The 24928-nt window shown below is 50.7% G+C and overlaps 3 protein-coding genes across 4 annotated transcripts in view; 1 reads left to right on the plus strand and 2 right to left on the minus strand.

Annotated features, from left to right (window-relative positions):
* The window catches only part of wdr59 (WD repeat domain 59), a 51688-nt gene extending 50603 nt beyond the window's left edge, over positions 1-1085 (minus strand). Inside the window, 1 exon segment of the mRNA XM_039000490.1 lies at positions 988-1085. Within this exon segment, the coding sequence (XP_038856418.1) occupies positions 988-1041 (54 nt within the window). The 5' untranslated portion in view covers positions 1042-1085.
* A 72-nt stretch (positions 1086-1157) lies between these two features.
* Positions 1158-11524, plus strand: nob1 (NIN1 (RPN12) binding protein 1 homolog). 2 transcript variants are annotated; one of them, XM_038996530.1, is made up of 10 exons: positions 1158-1241; positions 1490-1622; positions 1804-1937; positions 2426-2497; positions 3290-3421; positions 6023-6265; positions 6555-6652; positions 7879-8023; positions 10859-11123; positions 11244-11524. In XM_038996530.1, exons 1-9 carry the CDS (start codon positions 1173-1175, stop codon positions 11120-11122), a joined length of 1290 nt encoding a protein of 429 aa, XP_038852458.1. In that variant the 5' UTR covers positions 1158-1172; the 3' UTR covers position 11123; positions 11244-11524. The 2 variants fall into 2 exon arrangements, with proteins under 2 accessions (XP_038852458.1, XP_038852449.1); XM_038996521.1 differs by having other exon boundaries at positions 10859-11524.
* On the minus strand, positions 11506-24909 carry cog8 (component of oligomeric golgi complex 8). Its single transcript, XM_038996509.1, has 7 exons — positions 24372-24909; positions 19474-19681; positions 18656-18907; positions 18485-18554; positions 17750-18261; positions 14093-14261; positions 11506-12330 (listed from the first exon to the last, which is right to left on the minus strand). The coding sequence occupies exons 1-7, from the start codon at positions 24698-24700 to the stop codon at positions 11768-11770; spliced, it is 2103 nt and encodes a 700-aa protein (XP_038852437.1). The 5' UTR covers positions 24701-24909; the 3' UTR covers positions 11506-11767.
* Positions 24910-24928: the final 19 nt, after the last annotated feature.

Raw genomic sequence — 24928 nt, forward strand, 5'->3', positions numbered from 1 at the left:
GGAGGCTATATACAGGGTATTACGGTACAGAGTCAATGTGGAGGCTATATACAGGGGGTACCGGTACAGAGTCAATGTGGAGGCTATATACAGGTTATTACGGTACAGAGTCAATGTGGAGGCTATATACAGGGGGTACCGGTACAGAGTCAATGTGGAGGCTATATACAGGGTGTTACGGTACAGAGTCAATGTGGAGGCTATATACAGGGTATTACGGTACAGAGTCTGTGGAGGCTATATACAGGGGGTACCCGTACAGAGACAATGTGGAGGCTTTATACAGGGGGTACCGGTACAGAGTCAATGTGGAGGCTATATACAGGGTGTTACGGTACAGAGTCAATGTGGAGGCTATATACAGGGGGTACCGGTACAGATTCAATGTGCCGTTTAGTCGAGGTAATACGTACATGTGTGATCTGGTGGAACAATGTCTGTACACTGGATGTGTGATCTGGTGGAACAATGTCTGTACACTGGATGTGTGATCTGGTGGAACAATGTCTGTACACTGGATGTGTGATCTGGTGGAACAATGTCTGTACACTGGATGTGTGATCTGGTGGAACAATGTCTGTACACTGGATGTGTGATCTGGTGGAACAATGTCTGTACACTGGATGTGTGATCTGGTGGAACAATGTCTGTACACTGGATGTGTGATCTGGTGGAACAATGTCTGTACACTGGATGTGTGATCTGGTGGAACAATGTCTGTACACTGGATGTGTGATCTGGTACATTTGACCTGTTGAAACAAAACTTCAACAGTCCTGCGACTGAGTGTGACATCATTTAACTGTGACACATTGCAGGTACTCTCTGACTACTCAGAAAGATAACAGCTCCCACTGTTTTCCACTAGGAACAGCATGACAACACCACAGACAGAAGGGGAAAGTTATACATCTCTTTGGCATCACATTGCGCATTAGCTAGCTACATGTCCCCAACTCTGAATTAAACCCTGTTTTAGTCAAGTACCTGCGCGTCTCGCAATTCCACGACCACAGTCTCACTACTCCAGCGAGCCGCCATCTTCTTCTCCCGCAACAACACCAACAAGACGTCACACGACGCCCCTGTCTCTCAAATCACGGAGAACGCGAGAACTACTTCCTGTCTTCTGATTGGTTGGTTGGGTGATGCTGTGGACATCGCTATCCAAGATGGCTGCTACCATGGTGGAACATGTTGTCGTAGATGCGGGAGGATTTTTGAAGAAAGCACCTCTTCAGGTGAGGTTTGAACTTCATCACATATCAGTCGCGATGTTCTTCAGGTGTTACGTCCACCGGGATCAGAAGTATTTCATGTGAATAACCTTTTATCACAAACTGCGTGCTTGATGTCAGGTCTGGATAGCTAGTTAACGTGGTTCATCCTGTTTAAATGGCCACAGCAACATCATGTAGCGGCGTATATTATCATTTATACATTGCTGTATATATATATATATATTTATATATATATATTTATTTTCTAGGAAATCGGGAAGAATATCTATACCCTGAAGGATGTAGTAGAGGAAATTAGAGACAAGCCAACGCGGAGGAGTCTGTCAGTCCTACCATATAAACTCAACTTCAAAGAGCCGTACCCAGAGGACATCCGATTAGGTAGCTACGGTCTTTTTAAATGACACATTTGTTCAGTTTTAGTTGTTTGATTTGTCGTACTGGATATTTGTTTTTGTAGACACTCTCTGTTTCTCCAGCATCACTTCTATAGTTGTTGATGGTACTGAACATATCTTCATGAATTGTGACGCCGGTACTGAGTGTTGCTGTCTGTGTTGAGTGACTGAGTTCTCCAAGAAGACTGGAGACTACCCCAGCCTATCTGCCACAGACATCAAGGTGTTGGCTCTGGCATACCAGTTGGAGAGGGAACACGTTGGGACGGACCACCTGAGGAAAGAACCGGAGGTCAAGGTAAGACCGTGATCAATGAGACGTGACCCCTAATGGAACCCGATTCCCTTTCTGCACTATATAGGGAATAGGGCTCTGGTCTAAAGTAGTGCACTATATAGGGAATAGGGCTCTGGTCTAAAGTAGTGCACTATATAGGAAATAGGCTGCCATAGGGCTCTGGTCTAAAGTAGTGCACTATATAGGGAATAGGCTGCCATGTGGGATACAACCAGTGAAAGGGACTAGTTAAAGCACAGAGTAGCCTCTGGCAACCTGGCTACCCGGACTAGTTGCATTGTGTGCCCCCTCCCCCAACCCCCCCACTTTGAGCCTCTGGCAACCTGGCTACCCGGACTAGTTGCATTGTGTGCCCCCCCCCTCCCCTCCCCCAACCCCCCCACTTTGTTCTAGCTATTTGTGTAGGTAGCTATCAAGTAAACACAATGATAAACTTTGATGTAAGTGTTCCAGTGGGTCCACATCATTGACATGTCGTCTGCGGTCAGGTCCAGGTATCCAGTACAAGGAGACATCCAGAGGCTCCCGTCGGCGTGGCAGGATTCCACTTCCCCTCAAAGGTACAGTCCAAAACAATGACATCAACTCTGTTGTTAACCAGAGTACTGATCCGGAGTTCTGATCCGGAGTTCTGATCCGGAGTTCTGATCCGTAGTACTGATCCAGAGTACTGATCCAGAGTACTGATCCAGAGTACTGATCCAGAGTACTGATCCGTAGTACTGATCCGGAGTTCTGATCCGGAGTACTGATCCGTAGTACTGATCCGGAGTTCTGATCCGGAGTTCTGATCCAGAGTACTGATCCAGAGTACTGATCCAGAGTACTGATCCGTAGTACTGATCCGTAGTACTGATCCGGAGTACTGATCCAGAGTACTGATCCAGAGTACTGATCCGTATGCATGTTGAGATGAGAGACTGAGTAAATTAACAACCTAAAAAGCATCTAGAACAACCATGTGAATGGGGAACCATGTGGATGGGGAACCATGTGGATGGGGAACCATGTGGATGGGGAACCATGTGGATGGGGAACCATGTGGATGGGGAACCATGTGAATGGGGAACCATGTGGATGGGGAACCATGTGGATGGGGAACCATGTGAATGGGGAACCATGTGGATGGGGAACCATGTGAATGGGGAACCATGTGGATGGGGAACCATGTGGATGGGGAACCATGTGAATGGGGAACCATGTGAATGGGGAACCATGTGGATGGGGAACCATGTGGATGGGGAACCATGTGAATGGGGAACCATGTGGGATGATCATTAGTACAAATCAACCACTTCTGTCAACATCTACAATAGTAGTTAAGAGTTCTCCTCTCCTCCTCCATGGTCCAGAGGCCAGCAGCACAGACGCCAGCAGCACAGACGCAGCACAGCTATAACCCTCCAGAGATCGCAGAGTACAACAGCTTCCAGTTCTGGAGGAACCCTCTGCCCTGCTTCGACACTGACCTGCTGGATCTAGTGGTGAGTAGAACACACTACCTCTGACCTGCTGGAACTAGTGGTGAGTAGAACACACTACCTCTGACCTGCTGGATCTAGTGGTGAGTAGAACACACTACCTCTGACCTGCTGGATCTAGTGGTGAGTAGAACACACTACCTCTGACCTGCTGGAACTAGTGGTGAGTAGAACACACTACCTCTGACCTGCTGGATCTAGTGGTGAGTAGAACACACTACCTCTGACCTTCTGGAACTAGTGGTGAGTAGAACACACTACTTCTGACCTGCTGGAACTAGTGGTGAGTAGAACACACTACCTCTGACCTGCTGGAACTAGTGGTGAGTAGAACACACTACCTCTGACCTGCTGGAACTAGTGGTGAGTAGAACACACTACCTCTGACCTGCTGGAACTAGTGGGGAGTAGAACACACTACCTCTGACCTGCTGGAACTAGTGGGGAGTAGAACACACTACCTCTGACCTGCTGGAACTAGTGGGGAGTAGAACACACTACCTCTGACCTGCTGGAACTAGAACACACTACCTCTGACCTGCTGGAACTAGTGGTGAGTAGAACACACTACCTCTGACCTGCTGGAACTAGTGGTGAGTAGAACACACTACCTCTGACCTGCTGGAACTAGTGGTGAGTAGAACACACTACCTCTGACCTGCTGGAACTAGTGGTGAGTAGAACACACTACCTCTGACCTGCTGGAACTAGTGGTGAGTAGAACACACTACCTCTGACCTGCTGGAACTAGTGGTGAGTAGAACACACTACCTCTGACCTGCTGGAACTAGTGGGGAGTAGAACACACTACCTCTGACCTGCTGGAACTAGTGGTGAGTAGAACACTACCTCTGACCTGCTGGAACTAGTGGTGAGTAGAACACACTACCTCTGACCTGCTGGAACTAGTGGTGAGTAGAACACACTACCTCTGACCTGCTGGAACTAGTGGTGAGTAGAACACACTACCTCTGACCTGCTGGAACTAGTGGTGAGTAGAACACACTACCTCTGACCTGCTGGTACTAGTGGTGAGTAGAACACACTACCTCTGACCTGCTGGATCTAGTGGTGAGTAGAACACACTACCTCTGACCTGCTGGATCTAGTGGTGAGTAGAACACACTACCTCTGACCTGCTGGATCTAGTGGTGAGTAGAACACACTACCTCTGACCTGCTGGATCTAGTGGTGAGTAGAACACACTACCTCTGACCTGCTGGAACTAGTGGTGAGTAGAACACACACTACCTCTGACCTGCTGGAACTAGTGGTGAGTAGAACACACTACCTCTGACCTGCTGGAACTAGTGGTGAGTAGCACACACTACCTCTGACCTGCTGGAACTAGTGGTGAGTAGAACACACTACCTCTGACCTGCTGGAACTAGTGGTGAGTAGCACACACTACCTCTGACCTGCTGGAACTAGTGGTGAGTAGAACACACTACCTCTGACCTGCTGGAACTAGTGGTGAGTAGAACACACTACCTCTGACCTGCTGGAACTAGTGGTGAGTAGAACACACTACCTCTGACCTGCTTCGACCTCTGACCTGCTGGAACTAGTGGTGAGTAGAACACACTACCTCTGACCTGCTGGAACTAGTGATGAGTAGAACACACTACCTCTGACCTGCTGGAACTAGTGATGAGTAGAACACACTACCTCTGACCTGCTGGAACTAGTGGTGAGTAGAACACACTACCTCTGACCTGCTGGGCAGCACGTCATCAGGGTTCCTGTCCTACTGCGGTTGTCCTCTGAGCAACACGTCATCAGGGTTCCTGTCCTACTGCAGTTGTCCTCTGAGCAACACGTCATCAGGGTTCCTGTCCTACTGCGGTTGTCCTCTGAGCAACACGTCATCAGGGTTCCTGTCCTACTGCGGTTGTCCTCTGAGCAACACGTCATCAGGGTTCCTGTCCTACTGCAGTTGACCTCTGAGCAACACGTCATCAGGGTTCCTGTCCTACTGCAGTTGTCCTCTGAGCAACACGTCATCAGGGTTCCTGTCCTACTGCGGTTGTCCTCTGAGCAACACGTCATCAGGGTTCCTGTCCTACTGCGGTTGTCCTCTGAGCAACACGTCATCAGGGTTCCTGTCCTACTGCGGTTGACCTCTGAGCAACACGTCATCAGGGTTCCTGTCCTACTGCAGTTGTCCTCTGAGCAACACGTCATCAGGGTTCCTGTCCTACTGCGGTTGTCCTCTGAGCAACACGTCATCAGGGTTCCTGTCCTACTGCGGTTGACCTCTGAGCAACACGTCATCAGGGTTCCTGTCCTACTGCAGTTGTCCTCTGAGCAACACGTCATCAGGGTTCCTGTCCTACTGCGGTTGTTGAGGGATTGAACCATGTGATGGAAACGTTTAAAACGTTGGACAGATTGACACGCAGTCGTCAAAGATGGATTCACAATGAATCACCTTTCTCTCTCTGAATCACCTTTCTCTCTCTGAATCACCTTTCTCTCTCTGAATCACCTTTCTCTCTCTGAATCCCCTTTCTCTCTCTGAATCCCCTTTCTCTCTCTGAATCACCTTTCTCTCTCTGAATCATTGTCGGTGCTGATGATGTGGTCCTTGTTATTTACCTGCAGGACATTCAGGACCTGTCAATATCAGACGGAGCAGCGGACACCGTCCACACAGAACCTGGGACCGGGACCGGGTCAGAGGAGCACGGCAGTGGGTCAGAGGAGGAGGAGGAGGAAGAGGAGGAGGAGGATGGCGGCGGTTGGATCACCCCTAGCAACATTAAACAGGTTCAGATGGAGACGGGGATCTGGGCGTCGCCTGTGGACGTTAAAGTGGCGTGTCTCACCACCGACTTCGCTATGCAGGTACCGAGGCCCAAACGGACCCCTATTCCCTTGATAGTGCACTACTTCTAACCAGGGCCCATAGGTAGTGCATAAGTAGTACACTATAATAGGGAATTGGGTTGCCATTTGGAACTTAAGATTCTGGTTAAATGAACTCGGAATAGTTCGGCAAACTCATCTTTGTCTACGTCCCCGAGTGGTAATAGTTGACGTTGATTAAGTTCTGTTGAGACCCGTTTTTAGATTCTACATTCAGAACCATCCAGTTGGGTCGGCCTGTTGACCGAAACCGGGTTTTGTTCACCAGAACGTCCTGATTCAGATCGGGCTCCATGTCCTCTCTGTGAACGGGATGCTCATCAAGCAGGCCAGGAATTACATCCTGCGATGTCACGCCTGTTTCAAGTGAGTACCTCCTTTTTAGCAGTCAATAAAAACCAAAAGAAACCCCAGCCGTTGATGTCACCAGGACCAGTTTAGTAATTAGACAACTTTTTAAATATTAGGAAACTTATACTCAACCTTGGTCTTTAAAACAGTTACAGCGTTTAACCTCTCTTGGGTACGTGAGACGGTAGCGTCCCACCTCTTCAATAGCCAGTGAAACTGCCGGGCGCCAAATTCAATTACAGAAATACTCGTTATAAAAATTCAGAAAACAAAACATATTTTACATAGGTTTAAAGATTAACTGCTTGTGAATCCAACCACGGTGTCAGATTTAAAAAAATGCTTTACGGCGAAAGCATACGTTACGATTATTTGAGAACATAGCCCACTAGACAAATCATTACAAACAGTAACCAGCCAAGTAGAAGAGTTACACAAGTCAGAAATAGAGATAAAATGTATCCCTTACCTTTGATGATCTTCATATGGTTGCACTCAGCAGACATTCATTTACTCAATAAATGTTCCTTTTGTTCGATACAGTCTCTTTATATCCAAAAACCTCAGTTTTGTTCGCGCGTTTTCTTCAGTAATCCACAGGCTCAAACGCAGTCAAAACAGACAAAAAAATCCAAATTGTATCCGTAAAATTCATAGAAACATGTCAAACGATGTTTATATTCAAACCTCAGGTTGTTTTTAGCCTAAATAATCGATAATATTTCAACCGGACAATAACGTCGTCAATATAAAAGGTAAACAAGAAAGGCACTCTCTCGGTCGCGCGCAGTAAAAAGCTCTGTGACACTTTAGGGTCCACTCATTCAGACTGCTCTTACTTACTCATCTTTCAGAATGCAAGCCTGAAACAATTTCTAAAGACTGTTGACATCTAGTGGAAGGCATAGGAACTGCAACTTGAGTCCTAAGTCAATGGATACTGTAATGGCATTGAATAGAAAACTACAAAACAAAACAAACTACTTCCCGAATGGATTTTTCTCAGGTTTTCGCCTGCCAATCAGTTCTGTTATACTCACAGACACTATTTTAACAGTTTTGGAAACTTTAGAGTGTTTTCTATCCAAATCTACCAGTTATATGCATATCTTCTGGGTCCGAGAAGCAGGCAGTTTAATTTGGGCATGCTTTTCATCCAAAATTCCGAATGCTGCCCCCTACCCTAGAGAAGTTAAGAGGTTTAATTAAACGGATAGTCTGACCTTCTCTATTTGTCATAGGACCACCACCAACATGAATAAGGTTTTCTGTCCACACTGTGGCAACAGAACGTTGAAGAAGGTGGCCGTGACGGTCAGCGAGGACGGAAGCATCCAGATGCATCTCTCAAAGAACCCCAAAGTGCTCAACCCCAAAGGGAAGAGGGTGAGTGGATGTATTGGTACCAGGCCCAGACCCACATCATACTGTGGTAGGAAACATTATCAATCCTAAAGGAAACAGGGTAAATGGATGGATTGGTACCAGGCCCAGACGACAAGGAAACATCATACTGTGTGGTAGGAAACTTATCTTCAATCCTAAAGGAAACAGGGTAAGTGGATGAATTGGTACCAGGCCCAGACGACAAGGAAACATCATACTGTGGTAGGGAACTCATCTTACATAATGATTCAGTATTTTTTTTTCAGATGACATTTGTTGTATCAAATGTGCAGCTTCTACATGCTGTAGTCAGTTGGGTGTAAAAGGGGGGGATACCTAGTCAGTTGGGGGAAAGGGGGGGATACCCAGTCAGTTGGGGAAACGGGGGGGATACTCAGTCAGTTGGGGTTGATACCTAGTCAGTTTGGGGGATACCTAGTCAGTTGGGGAAACGGGGGGGATACCCAGTCAGTTGGGGAAAAGGGGGATACCTAGTCAGTTGGGGAAACGGGGGGATACCCATTCAGTTGGAGGTAAAATGGGGGGATACCCATTCAGTTGGGGGGGAAACGGGGGGGATACCCAGTCAGTTGGGGGTGAAACGGGAGGGATACCCAGTCAGTTGGGGGTGAAACGGGGGGGATACCCAGTCAGTTGGTGAAACGGGGAGGGATACCCAGTCAGTTGGTGAAACGGGGAGGGATACCCAGTCAGTTGGGGAAACGGGGGGGATACCCAGTCAGTTGGGGAAACGGGGGGGATACCCAGTCAGTTGGGGTTGATACCTAGTCAGTTGGGGGGAAAAGGGGGAGATACCCAGTCAGTTGGGGAAATGGGGGGGATACCCAGTCAGTTGGGGGGAAACAGGGGGGATACCTAGTCAGTTGGGGGGAAAATGGGGGGGATACCCAGTCAGTTGGGGGGAAACAGGGGGGATACCCAGTCAGTTGGTGGGGAAACGGGGGGGATACCCAATCAGTTGGGGGTGAAACGGGGAGGGATACCCAGTCAGTTGGGTGAAACGGGGAGGGATACCCAGTCAGTTGGTGAAACGGGGAGGGATACCCAGTCAGTTGGGGAAACGGGGGGGATACCCAGTCAGTTGGGGAAACGGGGGGGATACCCAGTCAGTTGGGGTTGATACCTAGTCAGTTGGGGGGAAAAGGGGGAGATACCCAGTCAGTTGGGGAAATGGGGGGGATACCCAGTCAGTTGGGGGGGATACCCAGTCAGTTGGGGGGAAACAGGGGGGATACCTAGTCAGTTGGGGGGAAAATGGGGGGGATACCCAGTCAGTTGGGGGGAAACAGGGGGGATACCTAGTCAGTTGGTGGGGAAACGGGGGGGATACCTAGTCAGTTGGGGGGGATACCTAGTCAGTTGGGGGGGATACCTAGTCAGTTGGGGGGGGATACCTAGTCAGTTGGGGGGAAACTGGGGGGATACCCAGTCAGTTGGTGGGGAAACGGGGGGGATACCTAGTCAGTTGGTGGGAAACGGGGGGGATACCTAGTCAGTTGGTGGGGAAACGGGGGGGATACCTAGTCAGTTGGTGGGGATACCTAGTCAGTTGGGGGGGATACCTAGTCAGTTGGGGGGAAACGGGGGGGATACCTAGTCAGTTGGTGGGGAAACGGGGGGGATACCCAGTCGGTTGGGGGGAAACTGGGGGGATACCCAGTCAGTTGGGGGGAAACGAGGGGGATACCCAGTCAGTTGGGGGGAAACGGGGGGGATACCTAGTCAGTTGGGGGGAAACGGGGGGGATACCTAGTCAGTTGGGGGGAAACTGACTAGGTAAACCTTTCAGTTACTAGTCCAACACTCTTACCACTAGGCTACCTGCTGGTTACTAGTCCAACACTCTAACCACTAGGCTACCTGCTGGTTACTGGTCCAACACTCTAACCACTAGGCTACCTGCTGGTTACTAGTCCAACCACTAGGCTACCTGCTGGTTACTGACCCAACACTCTAACCACTAGGCTCCCTGCTGGTTACTAGTCCAACGCTCTAACCACTAGGCTACCTGCTGGTTACTAGTCCAACGCTCTAACCACTAGGCTACCTGCTGGTTACTAGTCCAACGCTCTAACCACTAGGCTACCTGCTGGTTACTGGCCCAACGCTCTAACCACTAGGCTACCTGCTGGTTACTAGTCCAACGCTCTAACCACTAGGCTACCTGCTGGTTACTAGTCCAACGCTCTAACCACTAGGCTACCTGCTGGTTACTAGTCCAACGCTCTAACCACTAGTCTACCTGCTGGTTACTAGTCCAACGCTCTAACCACTAGGCTACCTGCTGGTTACTGGTCCAACGCTCTAACTAGGCTACCTGCAGACTAGCTTCTCCACTCTGGTACTGTAGCAGTTGCAGACTAGCATTCCACCTCAATCATTTACAATAAGCAATGGTAAACGCTAGTCTAGAGGAAGGAGCTAATGTACGCTCCCCATAGTACTCCCTGCCACAAGGGGGCAGACTAATGTACGCTCTCTGTTCCCGTAGTACTCCCTTTCACAAGGGGGCAGACTAATGTACTCTCTGTTCCCCGTAGTACTCCCTGCCACAAGGGGGCAGACTAATGTACGCTCTCTGTTCCCCGTAGTACTCCCTGCCACAAGGGGGCAGACTAATGTACGCTCTCTGTTCCCCGTAGTACTCCCTGCCACAAGGGGGCAGACTAATGTACGCTCTCTGTTCCCCGTAGTACTCCCTGCCACAAGGGGGCAGACTAATGTACGCTCTCTGTTCCCCGTAGTACTCTCTGTTCCCCGTAGTACTCCCTGCCACAAGGGGGCAGACTAATGTACGCTCTCTGTTCCCCGTAGTACTCCCTGCCCCTGCCACAAGGGGGCAAACACGGCAGCAACCCCCACCTGGTGGAGGACCAGCGTTTCCCCCAGCAGCGTGTGTCCCGTAAAGCCCGCCAGAAGACGGACGTCTTAAACCCAGACTACCTGGCCGGGGGCGGCTCACCTTTCTCTGATCACGACATCTACAGCCGCTCTGCCAACCTGCACATCACAGACGGAGCGGGCGGAGGGGGGCGGAGGAGGGCCAACCCCAACGCTGCCCGCAAGAAGAAATGTTGAAGAAGCCATCTTGAAGAATCGGAAACCATCTTGAAGAATCGGAAACCATCTTGAAGAATCGGAAACCATCTTGAAGAATCGGAAGCCATCTTGAAGAATCGGAAACCATCTTGAAGAGGCGGAAGCCATCTTGAAGAATCGGAAACCATCTTCTACACAAGTTCCACTAAACAGAATTCCCAGCAACTGAACAGTGAAGATAGCTGGATTTAATACTGATGTTTTTGTATAAAATTACAATTTTTTAAAAAGGTTCAACTTAATGAATTCCATGTTCGAATAATGTTATACGGTAACTACCAAGTTTGTAAAAGCCTGAAGGTATTTGCACTTTCTAGGCTTGTGTATGAAACCTGCTCTGACATTTTTTGATGCCCCTAATTAAAACACAGTTTGAAGACATTTCTGTTTTGGATATATTTTAATCATGAACATCCATCTTACAGTAGAAATAAACTATTTTAAATGTATTACATAGTTAAGCACATTCTCCAACCAGTCATACCCAGATTAGATGGCAGTATATACAAGCTAAAGCATTGGAAACATTCCTGGAAAGGGTAAATTGTTAAATGAACTAGTCAAAATGCATTATAACTGAGATTCAAGGCTATTGTTAGTCAACCTAGCCAACACTCCTGAGGGTTAATTCTCTGCTACTTCCGGGTTTACCTCAGGCTCTGATGGCTCACTGTTTACCTCAGGCTCTAGGACTGGGTTATGTTCTGGGGCGGTCAGTACAGGCTCTAGGACTGGGTTATGTTCTGGGGCGGTCAGTACAGGCTTTGGGGGATTCAGTATGGCCTCCAACTCAGGGTCGTCCTGTACTTCACGGTGGCTGTCAGCCCTTGGTCTCTCTGGGTCGTCCAGTACAGGGTTAGGGTCATTCAAAATGGCTTCCAGTTCAGGGTCAGAGGTCAGACCTGTCTCGGACACAAACTCAGTAGATATGGTGGATGAGACCATGGGATCCTCCTCTACAGGTTCCGGGCCTGCTATCGGTTCAAGACCAGGAAGTCCCAGGTTGTCAACAGGAAGTGTCGGTTGAGGATCAGCTGTGGTGAGACCGTCCAGCTCAACACTGAGGTCTTCTACCATCGGAGTCACCGTCTCCCTCTTGGGAAGAACAAACGCCAGAGGCTCCAGGACTGGACTCACGTCAATACAACCCAGACTGCTGTACTGGTGGACTTGAGTTGGAGGGACACCTGGAGGACAAAACCCATGTTTCACATTACTATAGAGGTTGTTACTGTGGATGTTTCACATTACTATAGAGGTTGTTACTGTGGACGTTTCACATTACTATAGAGGTTGTTACTGTGGATGTTTCACATTACTATAGAGGTTGTTACTGTGGATGTTTCACATTACTATAGAGGTTGTTACTGTGGATGTTTCACATTACTATAGAGGTTGTTACTGTGGACGTTTCACATTACTATAGAGGTTGTTACTGTGGATGTTTCACATTACTATAGAGGTTGTTACTGTGGATGTTTCACATTACTATAGAGGTTGTTACTGTGGATGTTTCACATTACTATAGAGGTTGTTACTGTGGATGTTTCACATTACTATAGAGGTTGTTACTGTGGATGTTTCACATTACTATAGAGGTTGTTACTGTGGACGTTTCACATTACTATAGAGGTTGTTACTGTGGACGTTTCACATTACTATAGAGGTTGTTACTGTGGATGTTTCACATTACTATAGAGGTTGTTACTGTGGACGTTTCACATTACTATACAGGTTGTTACTGTGGATGTTTCACATTACTATAGAGGTTGTTACTGTGGATGTTTCACATTACTATAGAGGTTGTTACTGTGGATGTTTCACATTACTATAGAGGTTGTTACTGTGGATGTTTCACATTACTATAGAGGTTGTTACTGTGGACGTTCACATTACTATAGAGGTTGTTACTGTGGATGTTTCACATTACTATAGAGGTTGTTACTGTGGATGTTTCACATTACTATAGAGGTTGTTACTGTGGACGTTTCACATTACTATACAGGTTGTTACTGTGGACGTTTCACATTACTATACAGGTTGTTACTGTGGATGTTTCACATTACTATAGAGGTTGTTACTGTGGATGTTTCACATTACTATAGAGGTTGTTACTGTGGATGTTTCACATTACTATAGAGGTTGTTACTGTGGATGTTTCACATTACTATAGAGGTTGTTACTGTGGACGTTTCACATTACTATAGAGGTTGTTACTGTGGATGTTTCACATTACTATAGAGGTTGTTACTGTGGATGTTTCACATTACTATAGAGGTTGTTACTGTGGATGTTTCACATTACTATAGAGGTTGTTACTGTGGACGTTTCACATTACTATAGAGGTTGTTACTGTGGACGTTTCACATTACTATAGAGGTTGTTACTGTGGATGTTTCACATTACTATAGAGGTTGTTACTGTGGATGTTTCACATTACTATAGAGGTTGTTACTGTGGATGTTTCACATTACTATAGAGGTTGCTACTGTGGATGTTTCACATTACTATAGAGGTTGTTACTGTGGATGTGTCACATTACTATAGAGGTTGTTACTGTGGATGTGTCACATTACTATAGTGGATGTTTCACATTACTATAGAGGTTGTTACTGTGGATGTTCACATTACTATAGAGGTTGTCGTGGGGGACGTAACATAGTATTTACCCAGAGAGCTGTGCTGGGGGGACGTAACATAGTATTTACCCAGAGAGCTGTGCTGGGGGGGGGGGGGACGTGACAGAGTATTTACCCAGTATGACAGAGAGCTGTGCTGGGGGGGGGACGTGACAGAGTATTTACCCAGTATGACAGAGAGCTGTGCTGGGGGGACGTGACAGAGTATTTACCCAGTATGACAGAGAGCTGTGCTGGGGGGGGACGTGACAGAGTATTTACCCAGTATGACAGAGAGCTGTGCTGGGGGGGGACGTGACAGAGTATTTACCCAGTATGACAGAGAGCTGTGCTGGGGGGAACAGGACCTGCAGACAGCGGTTGAGGAAAGGCACCACGTCCTCAGCGAAGGAACAGCAGAATTGGACAAACAGGTCCTTCTCTCGGTCGCTGAAGGCCGTCTCTTCAGCCCGGTGGAACGCCACGATCAGCTTGGTGACCTGGGGAGGGGAGAGGAGGTCATGAGATACAACCAGTCTGAGGGGAGGGGGGGCCTGGGGAGGGGGGACCTGGGGAGGGGAGAGGAGGTCATGAGATACAACCAGTCTGAGGGGAGGGGGGGCCTGGGGAGGGGGGACCTGGGGAGGGGAGAGGAGGTCATGAGATACAACCAGTCTGAGGGGAGGGGGGGCCTGGGGAGAGTCTGAGGGGAGGGGGGACCTGGGGAGGGGAGAGGAGGTCATGAGATACAACCAGTCTGAGGGGAGGGGGTACCTGGGGAGAGTCTGAGGGGAGGGGGACCTGGGGAGAGTCTGAGGGGGGGGGACCTGGGGAGAGTCTGAGGGGAGGGGGGACCTGGGGAGGGGAGAGGAGGTCATGAGATACAACCAGTCTGAGGGGAGGGGGGACCTGGGGAGAGTCTGAGGGGAGGGGGGACCTGGGGAGGGGAGAGGAGGTCATGAGATACAACCAGTCTGAGGGGAGGGGGTACCTGGGGAGAGTCTGAGGGGAGGGGGACCTGGGGAGAGTCTGAGGGGAGGGGGGACCTGGGGAGGGGAGAGGAGGTCATGAGATACAACCAGTCTGAGGGGAGGGGGGACCTGGGGAGGGGAGAGGAGGTCATGAGATACAACCAGTCTGAGGGGAGGGGGGACCTGGGGAGAGTCTGAGGGAGGGGGGGACCTGGGGAGAGTCTGAGGGAGGGGGGGACCTGGGGAGAGTCTGAGGGAGGGGGGGGGCTGGGGAGAGTCTGAGGGGAGGGGGGGGGCTGGGGAGAGTCTGAGGGGAGGGGGGACCTGGGGAGAGTGAGGGGAGGGGGGACCTGGGGAGAGTCTGAGGGGAGGGGGGACCTGGGGAGAGTCTGAGGGAGGGGGGACCTGGGGAGAGTGAGGGGAGGGGGGGACCTGGGGAGAGTCTGATGGGGAGGGGGGACCTGGGGAGAGTCTGATGGGAGGGGGGACCTGGGGAGAGTGAGGGGAGGGGGGGAACTGGGAGTGTCTGAGGGGAGGGGGGGACCTGGGGAGAGTCTGAGGGGGAGGGGGGGACCTGGGGAGAGTCTGAGGGGGAGGGGGGACCTGGGGAGAGTCTGAGGGGGACGTGGGGAGAGTCTGAGGGGGACCTGGGGAGAGTCTGAGGGGGAGGGGGGACCTGGCGAGAGTCTGAGGGGGGGGGGGGGGGACCTGGGGAGAGCCTGAGGGAAGGGGGGGACCTGGGGAGAGTCTGAGGGAAGGGGGGACCTGGGGAGAGTCTGAGAGGAGGGGGAACCAGGGGAGAGTGAGGGGAGGGGGGACCAGGGGAGAGTCTGAGGGGAGGGGGGGACCAGGGGAGAGTCTGAGGGGAGGGGAGGGGGGGACCAGGGGAGAGTCTGATGGAGGGGGGGACCAGGGGAGAGTCTGATGGAGGGGGGACCTGGGGAGAGTCTGAGGGGGGGGGGGGACCTGGGGAGAGTCTGAGGGGAGGGGGGAACTGGGGTGTCTGAGGGGAGGGGGGGACCTGGGGAGAGTGAGGGGGAGAGGGGACCTGGGGAGAGGGGACCTGGGGAGAGTCTGAGGGAAGGGGGGGACCTGGGGAGAGTCTGAGGGAAGGGGGGGACCTGGGGAGAGTGAGGGAGGGGGGACCTGGGGAGAGTCTGAGGGAAGGGGTGGACCTGGGGAGAGTCTGAGGGGAGGGGGGGACCTGGGGAGAGTCTGAGGGGAGGGGGGGACCTGGGGAGAGTCTGAGGGGAGGGGAGGGGGGGACCTGGGGAGAGTCTGAGGGAAGGGGGGGACCTGGGGAGAGTGAGGGAGGGGGGACCTGGGGAGAGTGAGGGAAGGGGGGGACCTGGGGAGAGTGAGGGAAGGGGGGGACCTGGGGAGAGTCTGAGGGGAGGAGAGGGGGGGACCTGGGGAGAGTGAGGGAAGGGGGGGACCTGGGGAGAGTCTGAGGGAAGGGGGGGACCTGGGGAGAGTCTGAGGGGAGGGGAGGGGGGGACCTGGGGAGAGTCTGAGGGGAGGGGAGGACCTGGGGAGAGTCTGAGGGAAGGGGGGGACCTGGGGAGAGTCTGAGGGAAGGGGGGGACCTGGGGAGAGTCTGAGGGGAGGGGAGGGGGGGACGGGACCTGGGGAGAGTCTGAGGGGAGGGGGGGACCTGGGGAGAGTCTGAGGGAGGGGGGGCCTGGGGAGAGTCTGAGGGAGGGGGGGACCTGGGGAGAGTCTGAGGGAAGGGGGGGACCTGGGGAGAGTCTGAGGGGAGGGGAGGGGGGGACCTGGGGAGAGTCTGAGGGGAGGGGAGGGGGGGACCTGGGGAGAGTCTGAGGGGATGGGGGACCTGGGGAGAGTCTGAGGGGGGGGGGGGGGGGGGGGACCTGGGGAGAGTCTGAAGGAGGGGGGACCTGGGGAGAGTCTGAGGGAGGCGGGACCTGGGGAGAGTCTGAGGGAGGGAGGGGGGGCCTGGGGAGAGTCTGAGGGAGGGAGGGGGGGCCTGGGGAGAGTCTGAGGGAAGGGGTGGACCTGGGGAGAGTGAGGGGAGGGGGGGACCTGGGGAGAGTCTGAGGGGAGGGGGGGACCTGGGGAGAGTCTGAGGGGAGGGGAGGGGAGGGGGGGACCTGGGGAGAGTCTGAGGGAAGGGGGGGACCTGGGGAGAGTGAGGGAGGGGGGACCTGGGGAGAGTGAGGGAAGGGGGGGACCTGGGGAGAGTGAGGGAAGGGGGGGACCTGGGGAGAGTCTGAGGGGAGGAGAGGGGGGGACCTGGGGAGAGTGAGGGAAGGGGGGGACCTGGGGAGAGTCTGAGGGAAGGGGGGGACCTGGGGAGAGTCTGAGGGGAGGGGAGGGGGGGACCTGGGGAGAGTCTGAGGGAAGGGGGGGACCTGGGGAAAGTCTGAGGGGAGGGGAGGGGGGGACGGGACCTGGGGAGAGTCTGAGGGGAGGGGGGGACCTGGGGAGAGTCTGAGGGGAGGGGGGACCTGGGGAGAGTCTGAGGGAAGGGGGGGACCTGGGGAGAGTCTGAGGGAAGGGGGGGACCTGGGGAGAGTCTGAGGGGAGGGGAGGGGGGGACCTGGGGAGAGTCTGAGGGGAGGGGAGGGGGGGACCTGGGGAGAGTCTGAGGGGAGGGGGGGGGGGGGACCTGGGGAGAGTCTGAAGGAGGGGGGACCTGGGGAGAGTCTGAGGGGGGGGGGGGGGGGGGGACCTGGGGAGAGTCTGAAGGAGGGGGGACCTGGGGAGAGTCTGAGGGAGGCGGGACCTGGGGAGAGTCTGAGGGAGGGAGGAGGGGCCTGGGGAGAGTCTGAGGGGAGGGGGACCTGATCCTATCAGGGTGACCATGGTCAGAGACACAGTGGCTTCCAGGAAACAGATGTGTTCATCACATCCATGAATACATTTCAACTGTACTGGATTACCACGTCCCCTCCACCGCGTCTAGAGAGAACATGGGACAGCCTAGACGTGTCAATATGGTAACTTTAGCAGCAGACGTAGCGTAGCGTTAGCAGAGACAGACAGGCGTTCGTTACCTTTACCAGGGCGTCCTCCAGATACTCGGTCACCTGCTGGGCAAGACCGAGGGGACAACAGAGCCTGAGGTCGTTGAAGGCCGTCAAGATGTTGTTGAGGAAGCAGGCCAGAGGGGGGAAATCCAGCAGAGCCATGGGGGGCTGGAGGGTGCCTGGCTGGGTACTGGGGGGCTGGACGGTACCTGGCATGGAGCCCCCAGCCAGCATAGAAGGGAGAGAGATCAGAGTATACAGGTTCATGTCCTCCTGGAACCTCTCCACGGCTTCCTCTACAGCTTTACGGAAGGTATCGGCCGCCACGCGCTGGAACATGGGGGCCAGCTGGCCGCGGAAGTCTGCCCCAACACGGCTGAAGGACAGGCCGAAGTACATGCACTGTCCCAGCAGGGAGTCCAGGCGTCCGCCCACCCCCCTCTGGAGGTCTCGGTCCAGGGTCACCAGGAAGTCAGACACCTGCTGCACCACCCAGCCGTGGAAGATGGCCCCTTCGTTCACCGCCTGGCCCGGACCACCTTTCAACACAAGACACTGTACATCACAAGGCTGCCCAGCCAGTGACCTGACACTTCAGTTGGACTATTGACCTGTACTGACGGGCTTTTCCAGAACATATGTACTGTATATTTGTAAATACGTCTTTAAAATAATTATTGTTGTGTTTAAACTTCATATTTATAAAAAATTGTAAATCGTATCAAATAATTCAGCCTTAAATTAAATAAAGTGTTGTGTCACCAGGAGACAGCAGGGGGTCCTCGTCAGAGAAGATGGCTCTGTACTGGGTGATGATGTCAAACAGATGTACCTGGAACAGAGGAAGGACATGTCAGAGAATAAAAGAGGGGGGGAGTGGAGCATCATTGGTCCTTCATTCCACTGCTAGATAACTGAAGCCAGGTTACACACGCGACACGCCTCGATGGTCTTGGTGATGTGGCAGTAAGGGTCCTCATCAGGGACAGTGGACTGGATGGAATGGAGCCAGCTGCCCCGCGCCTGCAGGAACTTGACCCGTAGCTCCGCCTCCGTGAACACGTCCATCCTGCGCAGGTAGCCAATCACACGCAGGCACACAGGAAGTTGGGAGTTGCTACGTAGCTGCTGCAACAGCTGGTTCAGCATGAGCTGAGCTGACTGACGCACCTCCTGGACGATGCCCTGAAGAAGACACACAGGTCAGAGGTCAGAGAATCACACTGTTACAGTATTAAGACGAGGTATTTCTGGATCTACCACATAGCTTGTCAGACTGAGTGTAGACAAAATGTATATAATAATAAGGAAGTGGTACGATCTGTAACTCCTAGCTGTGTAAACAGGAAGTGGTACGATCTGTAACTTCTAGCTGTGTAAACAGGAAGTGGTACGATCTGTAACTCCTAGCTGTGTAAACAGGAAGTGGTACGATCTGTAACTCCTAGCTGTGTAAACAGGAAGTGGTACGATCTGTAACTCCTAGCTGTGTAAACAGGAAGTGGTACGATCTGTAACTCCTAGCTGTGTAAACAGGAAGTGGTACGATCTGTAACTCCTAGCTGTGTAAACAGGAAGTGGTACGATCTGTAACTCCTAGCTGTGTAAACAGGAAGTGGTACGATCTGTAACTCCTAGCTGTGTAAACAGGAAGTGGTACGATCTGTAACTCCTAGCTGTGTAAACAGGAAGTGGTACGATCTGTAACTCCTAGCTGTGTAAACAGGAAGTGGTAGTTGGAGCATTAATACCTGGATGACGGGTAGAGACGAGTGTTTCTTCTCCAGTCTCTTGACGTAGGCCGCCAGTTCCAGAGCCTCCTCGTAGTAGCCATTCCGGACGCAGGTGTCCATCAGCTGAGGTATCTCTAAGATCTCCAGGATCTCTGTGTGGCGGTTCAGAGTCAGGCTGTTCATCCTCCGGCTCGCCCCGATGTCCTCCGCCTCCTTCACAAAACCCCTAAAGGAGAGGATAGACACCAACAGGTTCTTCATCATGTTAACAGTTCATAATAAACACTGTTATAACAGGTCATAAAACACAGTTATAACAGTTCATAATAACACAGTTATAACAGTTCATAATAAACAGTTATAACAGTTCATAATAAACACTGTTATAACAGGTCATAAAACACAGTTATAACAGTCCATAATAAACACTGTTATAACAGGTCATAAAACACTGTTATAACAGTCCATAATAAACACTGTTATAACAGTCCATAATAAACACTGTTATAACAGGTCATAATAAACACTGTTATAACAGTTCATAATAAACACAGTTATAACAGTTCACAATAAACACTGTTATAACAGTTCATAATAAACACTGTTATAACAGTTCATGGAACAGTAACATTCAACGAGATCTAGTGTTGGTTCTAGACAGACGTGAGCCCGGTACCAGTCTGTTGGTTCTAGATAGACGTGAGCCCGGTACCAGTCTGTTTGTTCCAGATAGACGTGAGCCGGTACCAGTCTGTCGGTTCCAGATAGACGTGAGCCCGGTACCAGTCTGTCGGTTCTAGATAGACGTGAGCCCGGTACCAGTCTGTCGGTTCTAGATAGACGTGAGCCCGGTACCAGTCTGTCGGTTCTAGATAGACGTGAGCCCGGTACCAGTCTGTCGGTTCTAGACAGACGTGAGCCCGGTACCAGTCTGTCGGTTCTAGATAGACGTGAGCCCGGTACCAGTCTGTCGGTTCTAGATAGACGTGGGCCCGGTACCAGTCTGTCGGTTCTAGATAGACGTGGGCCCGGTACCAGTCTGTCGGTTCTAGATAGACGTGAGCCCGGTACCAGTCTGTCGGTTCTAGATAGACGTGAGCCCGGTACCAGTCTGTCGGTTCCAGATAGACGTGAGCCCGGTACCAGTCTGTCGGTTCCAGATAGACGTTAGCCCGGTACCAGTCTGTTTGTTCTAGATAGACGTGAGCCCGGTACCAGTCTGTTGGTTCTAGATAGATGTGAGCCCGGTACCAGTCTGTTGGTTCTAGATGGAGGTGAGCCCGGTACCAGTATGTTTGTTCCAGACAGACGTAAGCCCGGTACCAGTCTGTTTGTTCTAGACAGACGTGAGCCCGGTACCAGTCTGTTGGTTCTAGATAGACGTGAGCCCGGTACCAGTCTGTTGGTTCTAGACAGACGTGAGCCCGGTACCAGTCGGTTTGTGCTCTTGCCAAGTATATTGCTGTCCTTGTCAATCCAAACATGACAATAAGTGACAAGGAGTTGGCATGATAACACAAACAGACTGGAACTCAGGCCAGAGTTGGCATGATAGCACAAATAGACTGGCACTCAGGCTAGAGTTGGCATGATAGCACAAACAGACTGGCACTCAGGCTAGAGTTGGCATGATAACACAAACAGACTGGCACTCAGGCTAGAGTTGGCATGATAACACAAACAGACTGGCACTCAGGCTAGAGTTGGCATGATAACACAAACAGACTGGCACTCAGGCTAGAGTTGGCATGATAGCACAAACAGACTGGCACTCAGGCTAGAGTTGGCATGATAGCACAAACAGACTGGCACTCAGGCTAGAGTTGGCATGATAACACAAACAGACTGGCACTCAGGCTAGAGTTGGCATGACAGCACAAACAGACTGGCACTCAGGCTAGAGTTGGCATGACAGCACAAACAGACTGGCACTCAGGCTAGAGTTGGCATGACAGCACAAACAGACTGGCACTCAGGCTAGAGTTGGCATGACAGCAAAAACAGACTGGCACTCAGGCTAGAGTTGGCATGATAGCACCTTGGTTTCTGTTAGCAGACAATTGCCGCTTTTGGTCTATAAAAAAACAAAAGCTGATAAATAATTGCCAAAATGACAGAGAGAAAATGAATCCCATTGCAAAATAATGATGTTAATTGATTGATGGAAGTACCAGTCAATGTAAGAAAACATTTGACCGTGATGCTTATCGGTCTATAAGTTAATATGCAGAAGTCATCATGTATCTCGTTTATCCAACACAACCATCACAGCGTACAGAGCCTATTCTGAGATTTCTCCTGCTGCTCCTCAGCTGGTTGCTGCTGGGGTAAAACATTAACTAAACGACCGTGTTAAAAACACGTTTGATGCACGATAAAACATTTAAATAAATATTTGTGTAAGTTTAAAAAAAAAGAGCTACTATTTTTATTTTTGAACGGGTAATTGAAGCGCGCCTCCCATTCACCATTCAAATGCAGGCAACAGGCTATCAGCACCTCACCACCACTTAACAAGGTGAGCCCGAGGCAGTATGCTCACATTGAAAACATAGGGTGAGTATTGGTAAAGTGGGACACAGAATCATTCCATTGTCTTAACCCCCAACATGACACCATTCTAAATAGTTGAATAACTCTATTATACAACAGAAAACAGGAAGACAAACACAGGGATGGATGATTTACTCAAACACAAATTGTCCTGAGACCACATCTTGTTATTGGATACTGGCAAATCGGGACACCTTGATTGTCAAAGTGGGACACGTAATTCTCTATTGTAAAGGAGGACAATTTATACAACGGGTGGGTGGATCTAATCGTGAATTCGGATTGGTTAAACCCGCATTCCAGCCGGTGTCTATTCCATAAATGACCACCGGCTAAATCTATGACGTTAACCTATTTACTCTGTTCGCACAATCCACTATCTCATCAGCCCTGCCAGGCAATTTATGAACTTGATCTATAGACATTATCTCACATTGATTTTAGACTAACATTTAGTTTTCAACAGCGGAGATTTGTATAAATCTTGCAGTCTGTCTCCTCCGACATTTGCAACATTGTCTCAATATTCAAATTCGATCTCCAGTTGTCGCATACCTTACGGGATGAGACAGGAAGGCAGCTTTTCTCAGCCAGTTGAAATAATGAATCAGGATCGTTTTTATGGATATAACGTTATACGAAGAATTAATCAATAGAAAATAGGTTAAACAACAGTTGGTACAGCTCGTTTTCAGTCTTTCCAGCTTCAGTTTGAAGTGATTGTGTTGTTGCTGTGTTGTTGGCTAGCTCCTCTGAACAACAGTGTCCTGACTAGTAAACACATTTTCTATGCCAGGCGAAATCACGCCTCGTTAGCTCATTGTTATGGATAACAGATTAAACAAATGCAGCTACTTTGTTGTTATTCTGGCCGCAAGTTGGCTGTTCTGGCCGCAAGTTGGCCGCAAGTTGGCCGAGCTGGCCGCAAGTTGGCTGTTCTGGCCGCAAGTTGGCCGAGCTGGCCGCAAGTTGGCTGTTCTGGCCGCAAGTTGGCCGAGCTGGCCGCAAGTTGGCTGTTCTGGCCGCAAGTTGGCCGAGCTGGCCGCAAGTTGGCTGTTCTGGCCGCAAGTTGGCCGAGCTGGCCGAAAGTTGGCTGTTCTGGCCGCAAGTTGGCCGCAAGTTGGCCGAGCTGGTCGCAAGTTGGCCGCAAGTTGGCCGAGCTGGCTGCAAGTTGGCCGAGCTGGCCGCAAGTTGGCCGCAAGTTGGCCGCAAGGTGGCTGAGCTGATAGAATGAACGACCAGCCAGCTGGGTAACAACCCTCTGTGTGTCGGGACTAACGTCATATATTGTGGAAGGATGAAATAGTATGAATAAATATATCAAAATACAGTTTCATGAAAATATTATTTGAATATGATGGTAACACGTTATATAGAAGTGATAATGCCCACGAAACCGGTGTTTGGAGGATATGTTGGCACGGTTTGCCGGTGTTGTGCCGAAAATCTCCCCCCCTGCCAGAATTCTCTCCCCCCCTTCGCGTTCTTCATTGCTGCAACTTGCTAGTTGAGATTTCTGCTCCTCACTCCGTTGTCAGAGTTGTCTTACAAGTTGTCCTAGTAGCAGAAAGCATTTCTGTCTACAGTTTTCGGTTTGGCTATTTGTTTCAAGTGTTTGTGGTGTTCTGGCTTGTATGCCGCCCTGGCGAACCGCGCCCGCACCCGGTGCCCCCGGCAAGATGCCGCCCTGGGCGGCTGCCCACGTGTACCTAAACCCGCAACTGATTTTGTATTATTCTATAAATAAATCTCTTTGCCAAAATACGTCATCTCTCCCATGTCATATTCGACTAGTATGTTTGAAAGTGTAAGGATAATAATTCAGCCATAGTTGTTCTGAAATGTTTATTGCTTGCCAATGTAACGGATGTGAAATGGCTAGCTAGCTAGCGGGTACGCGCTAGTAGCGTTTCAATCAGTTACGTCACTTGCTCTGAAACCTAGAAGTAGTGTTGCCCCTTGCTCTGCAAGGGCCGCGGCTTTTGTGGAGCGATGGGTAACGACGCTTCGTGGGTGACTGTTGTTGATGACTGTGCAGAGGGTCCCTGGTTCGCGCCCGTGTCGGGGCGAGGGGGCGGTTTAAAGTTACACTGTTACATCAACATTTTACTCTCTCCTCTATGTTTAATATAATAATTATTAATTTCGGTTGTCTATCCTGACGTGAAGCTTGTTCTATATTAAGTATTTGACTCTAGCCACAAAATTAAGGAAATTAGAAAGGGGGGTTCTGGCAGGGGGGAGATTGTCGACCTAACACCTGTGCCAATATATCCTCCAAACACCGGTTTCTCGGGCACTATCACGTAAATAACATGACATGTCAAAACGACAGAGAGTATTTGTCTAACTTTACCACTAACCTGCATTTTTCACCGAAGCTGGGCAACTTGTCGAGGAGTTTGGAAACACTGCTTTCCACACGGCCAAAGTCTCGGTAAATCTCCTCGGTGCAGTCCGCGGTGCGGATGAACGTCTTGTAGTTGGAGAAGGCGAGCTCCCGGGTCTGCTGCAGTATCTGCGCCCTCTCCTCCGCCAACCGCTCCGGTTCACGGTTTAATTTCTCCACGCCAAACGAACTGAGCTCTGACAAGTAGGCTGCGAAGTCGGGGTTGTCTCTCCAGTTGTCTGGAAAGCTGTCTTTAAATATTGAAGCCAGAATACTCTCATCTTCCACGTCCACAGCGGTCATATTGGAAAGCTGTCACTTCAATACTTCATCTGAATTGTAGTCTTACCGACTCCGATTTACAGCCTTTACACAGGAGTACGAAAACAGGTCGTTAAAATACAATGTAAACGTCTGATGTCTTTTAAATGGCAATTTAATTCGCAATTTGGCTAAAATTCTAGTCGCTCGCAAAGACAAGAGCACAACATCAACAGGCGCATGATTTTGACGTCACTATTACATCCACTT

This window comes from Salvelinus namaycush, chromosome 1 (assembly GCF_016432855.1).
Source record: "Salvelinus namaycush isolate Seneca chromosome 1, SaNama_1.0, whole genome shotgun sequence".
Lineage (NCBI taxonomy): Eukaryota > Metazoa > Chordata > Actinopteri > Salmoniformes > Salmonidae > Salvelinus > Salvelinus namaycush.

What these genes read in the sequence shown, in the direction of transcription:
- nob1 (XM_038996521.1), top strand. Translation starts at nt 1,173, where the DNA reads ATGGCTGCTACCATGGTGGAACATGTTGTCGTAGATGCGGGAGGATTT. An exon ending in CCACCGACTTCGCTATGCAG is followed by an intron (nt 6,266 to 6,554) that starts GTACCGAGGCCC and finishes TTTGTTCACCAG; the next exon opens with AACGTCCTGATTCAGATCGG. An exon ending in CGATGTCACGCCTGTTTCAA is followed by an intron (nt 6,653 to 7,878) that starts GTGAGTACCTCC and finishes TATTTGTCATAG; the next exon opens with GACCACCACCAACATGAATA.
- cog8 (XM_038996509.1), bottom strand. Translation starts at nt 24,700, where the DNA reads ATGACCGCTGTGGACGTGGAAGATGAGAGTATTCTGGCTTCAATATTT. An exon ending in AGCTTCGGTGAAAAATGCAG is followed by an intron (nt 19,682 to 24,371) that starts GTTAGTGGTAAA and finishes CCTCTCCTTTAG; the next exon opens with GGGTTTTGTGAAGGAGGCGG. An exon ending in TGGAGGACGCCCTGGTAAAG is followed by an intron (nt 14,262 to 17,749) that starts GTAACGAACGCC and finishes TCCCCTCCCCAG; the next exon opens with GTCACCAAGCTGATCGTGGC.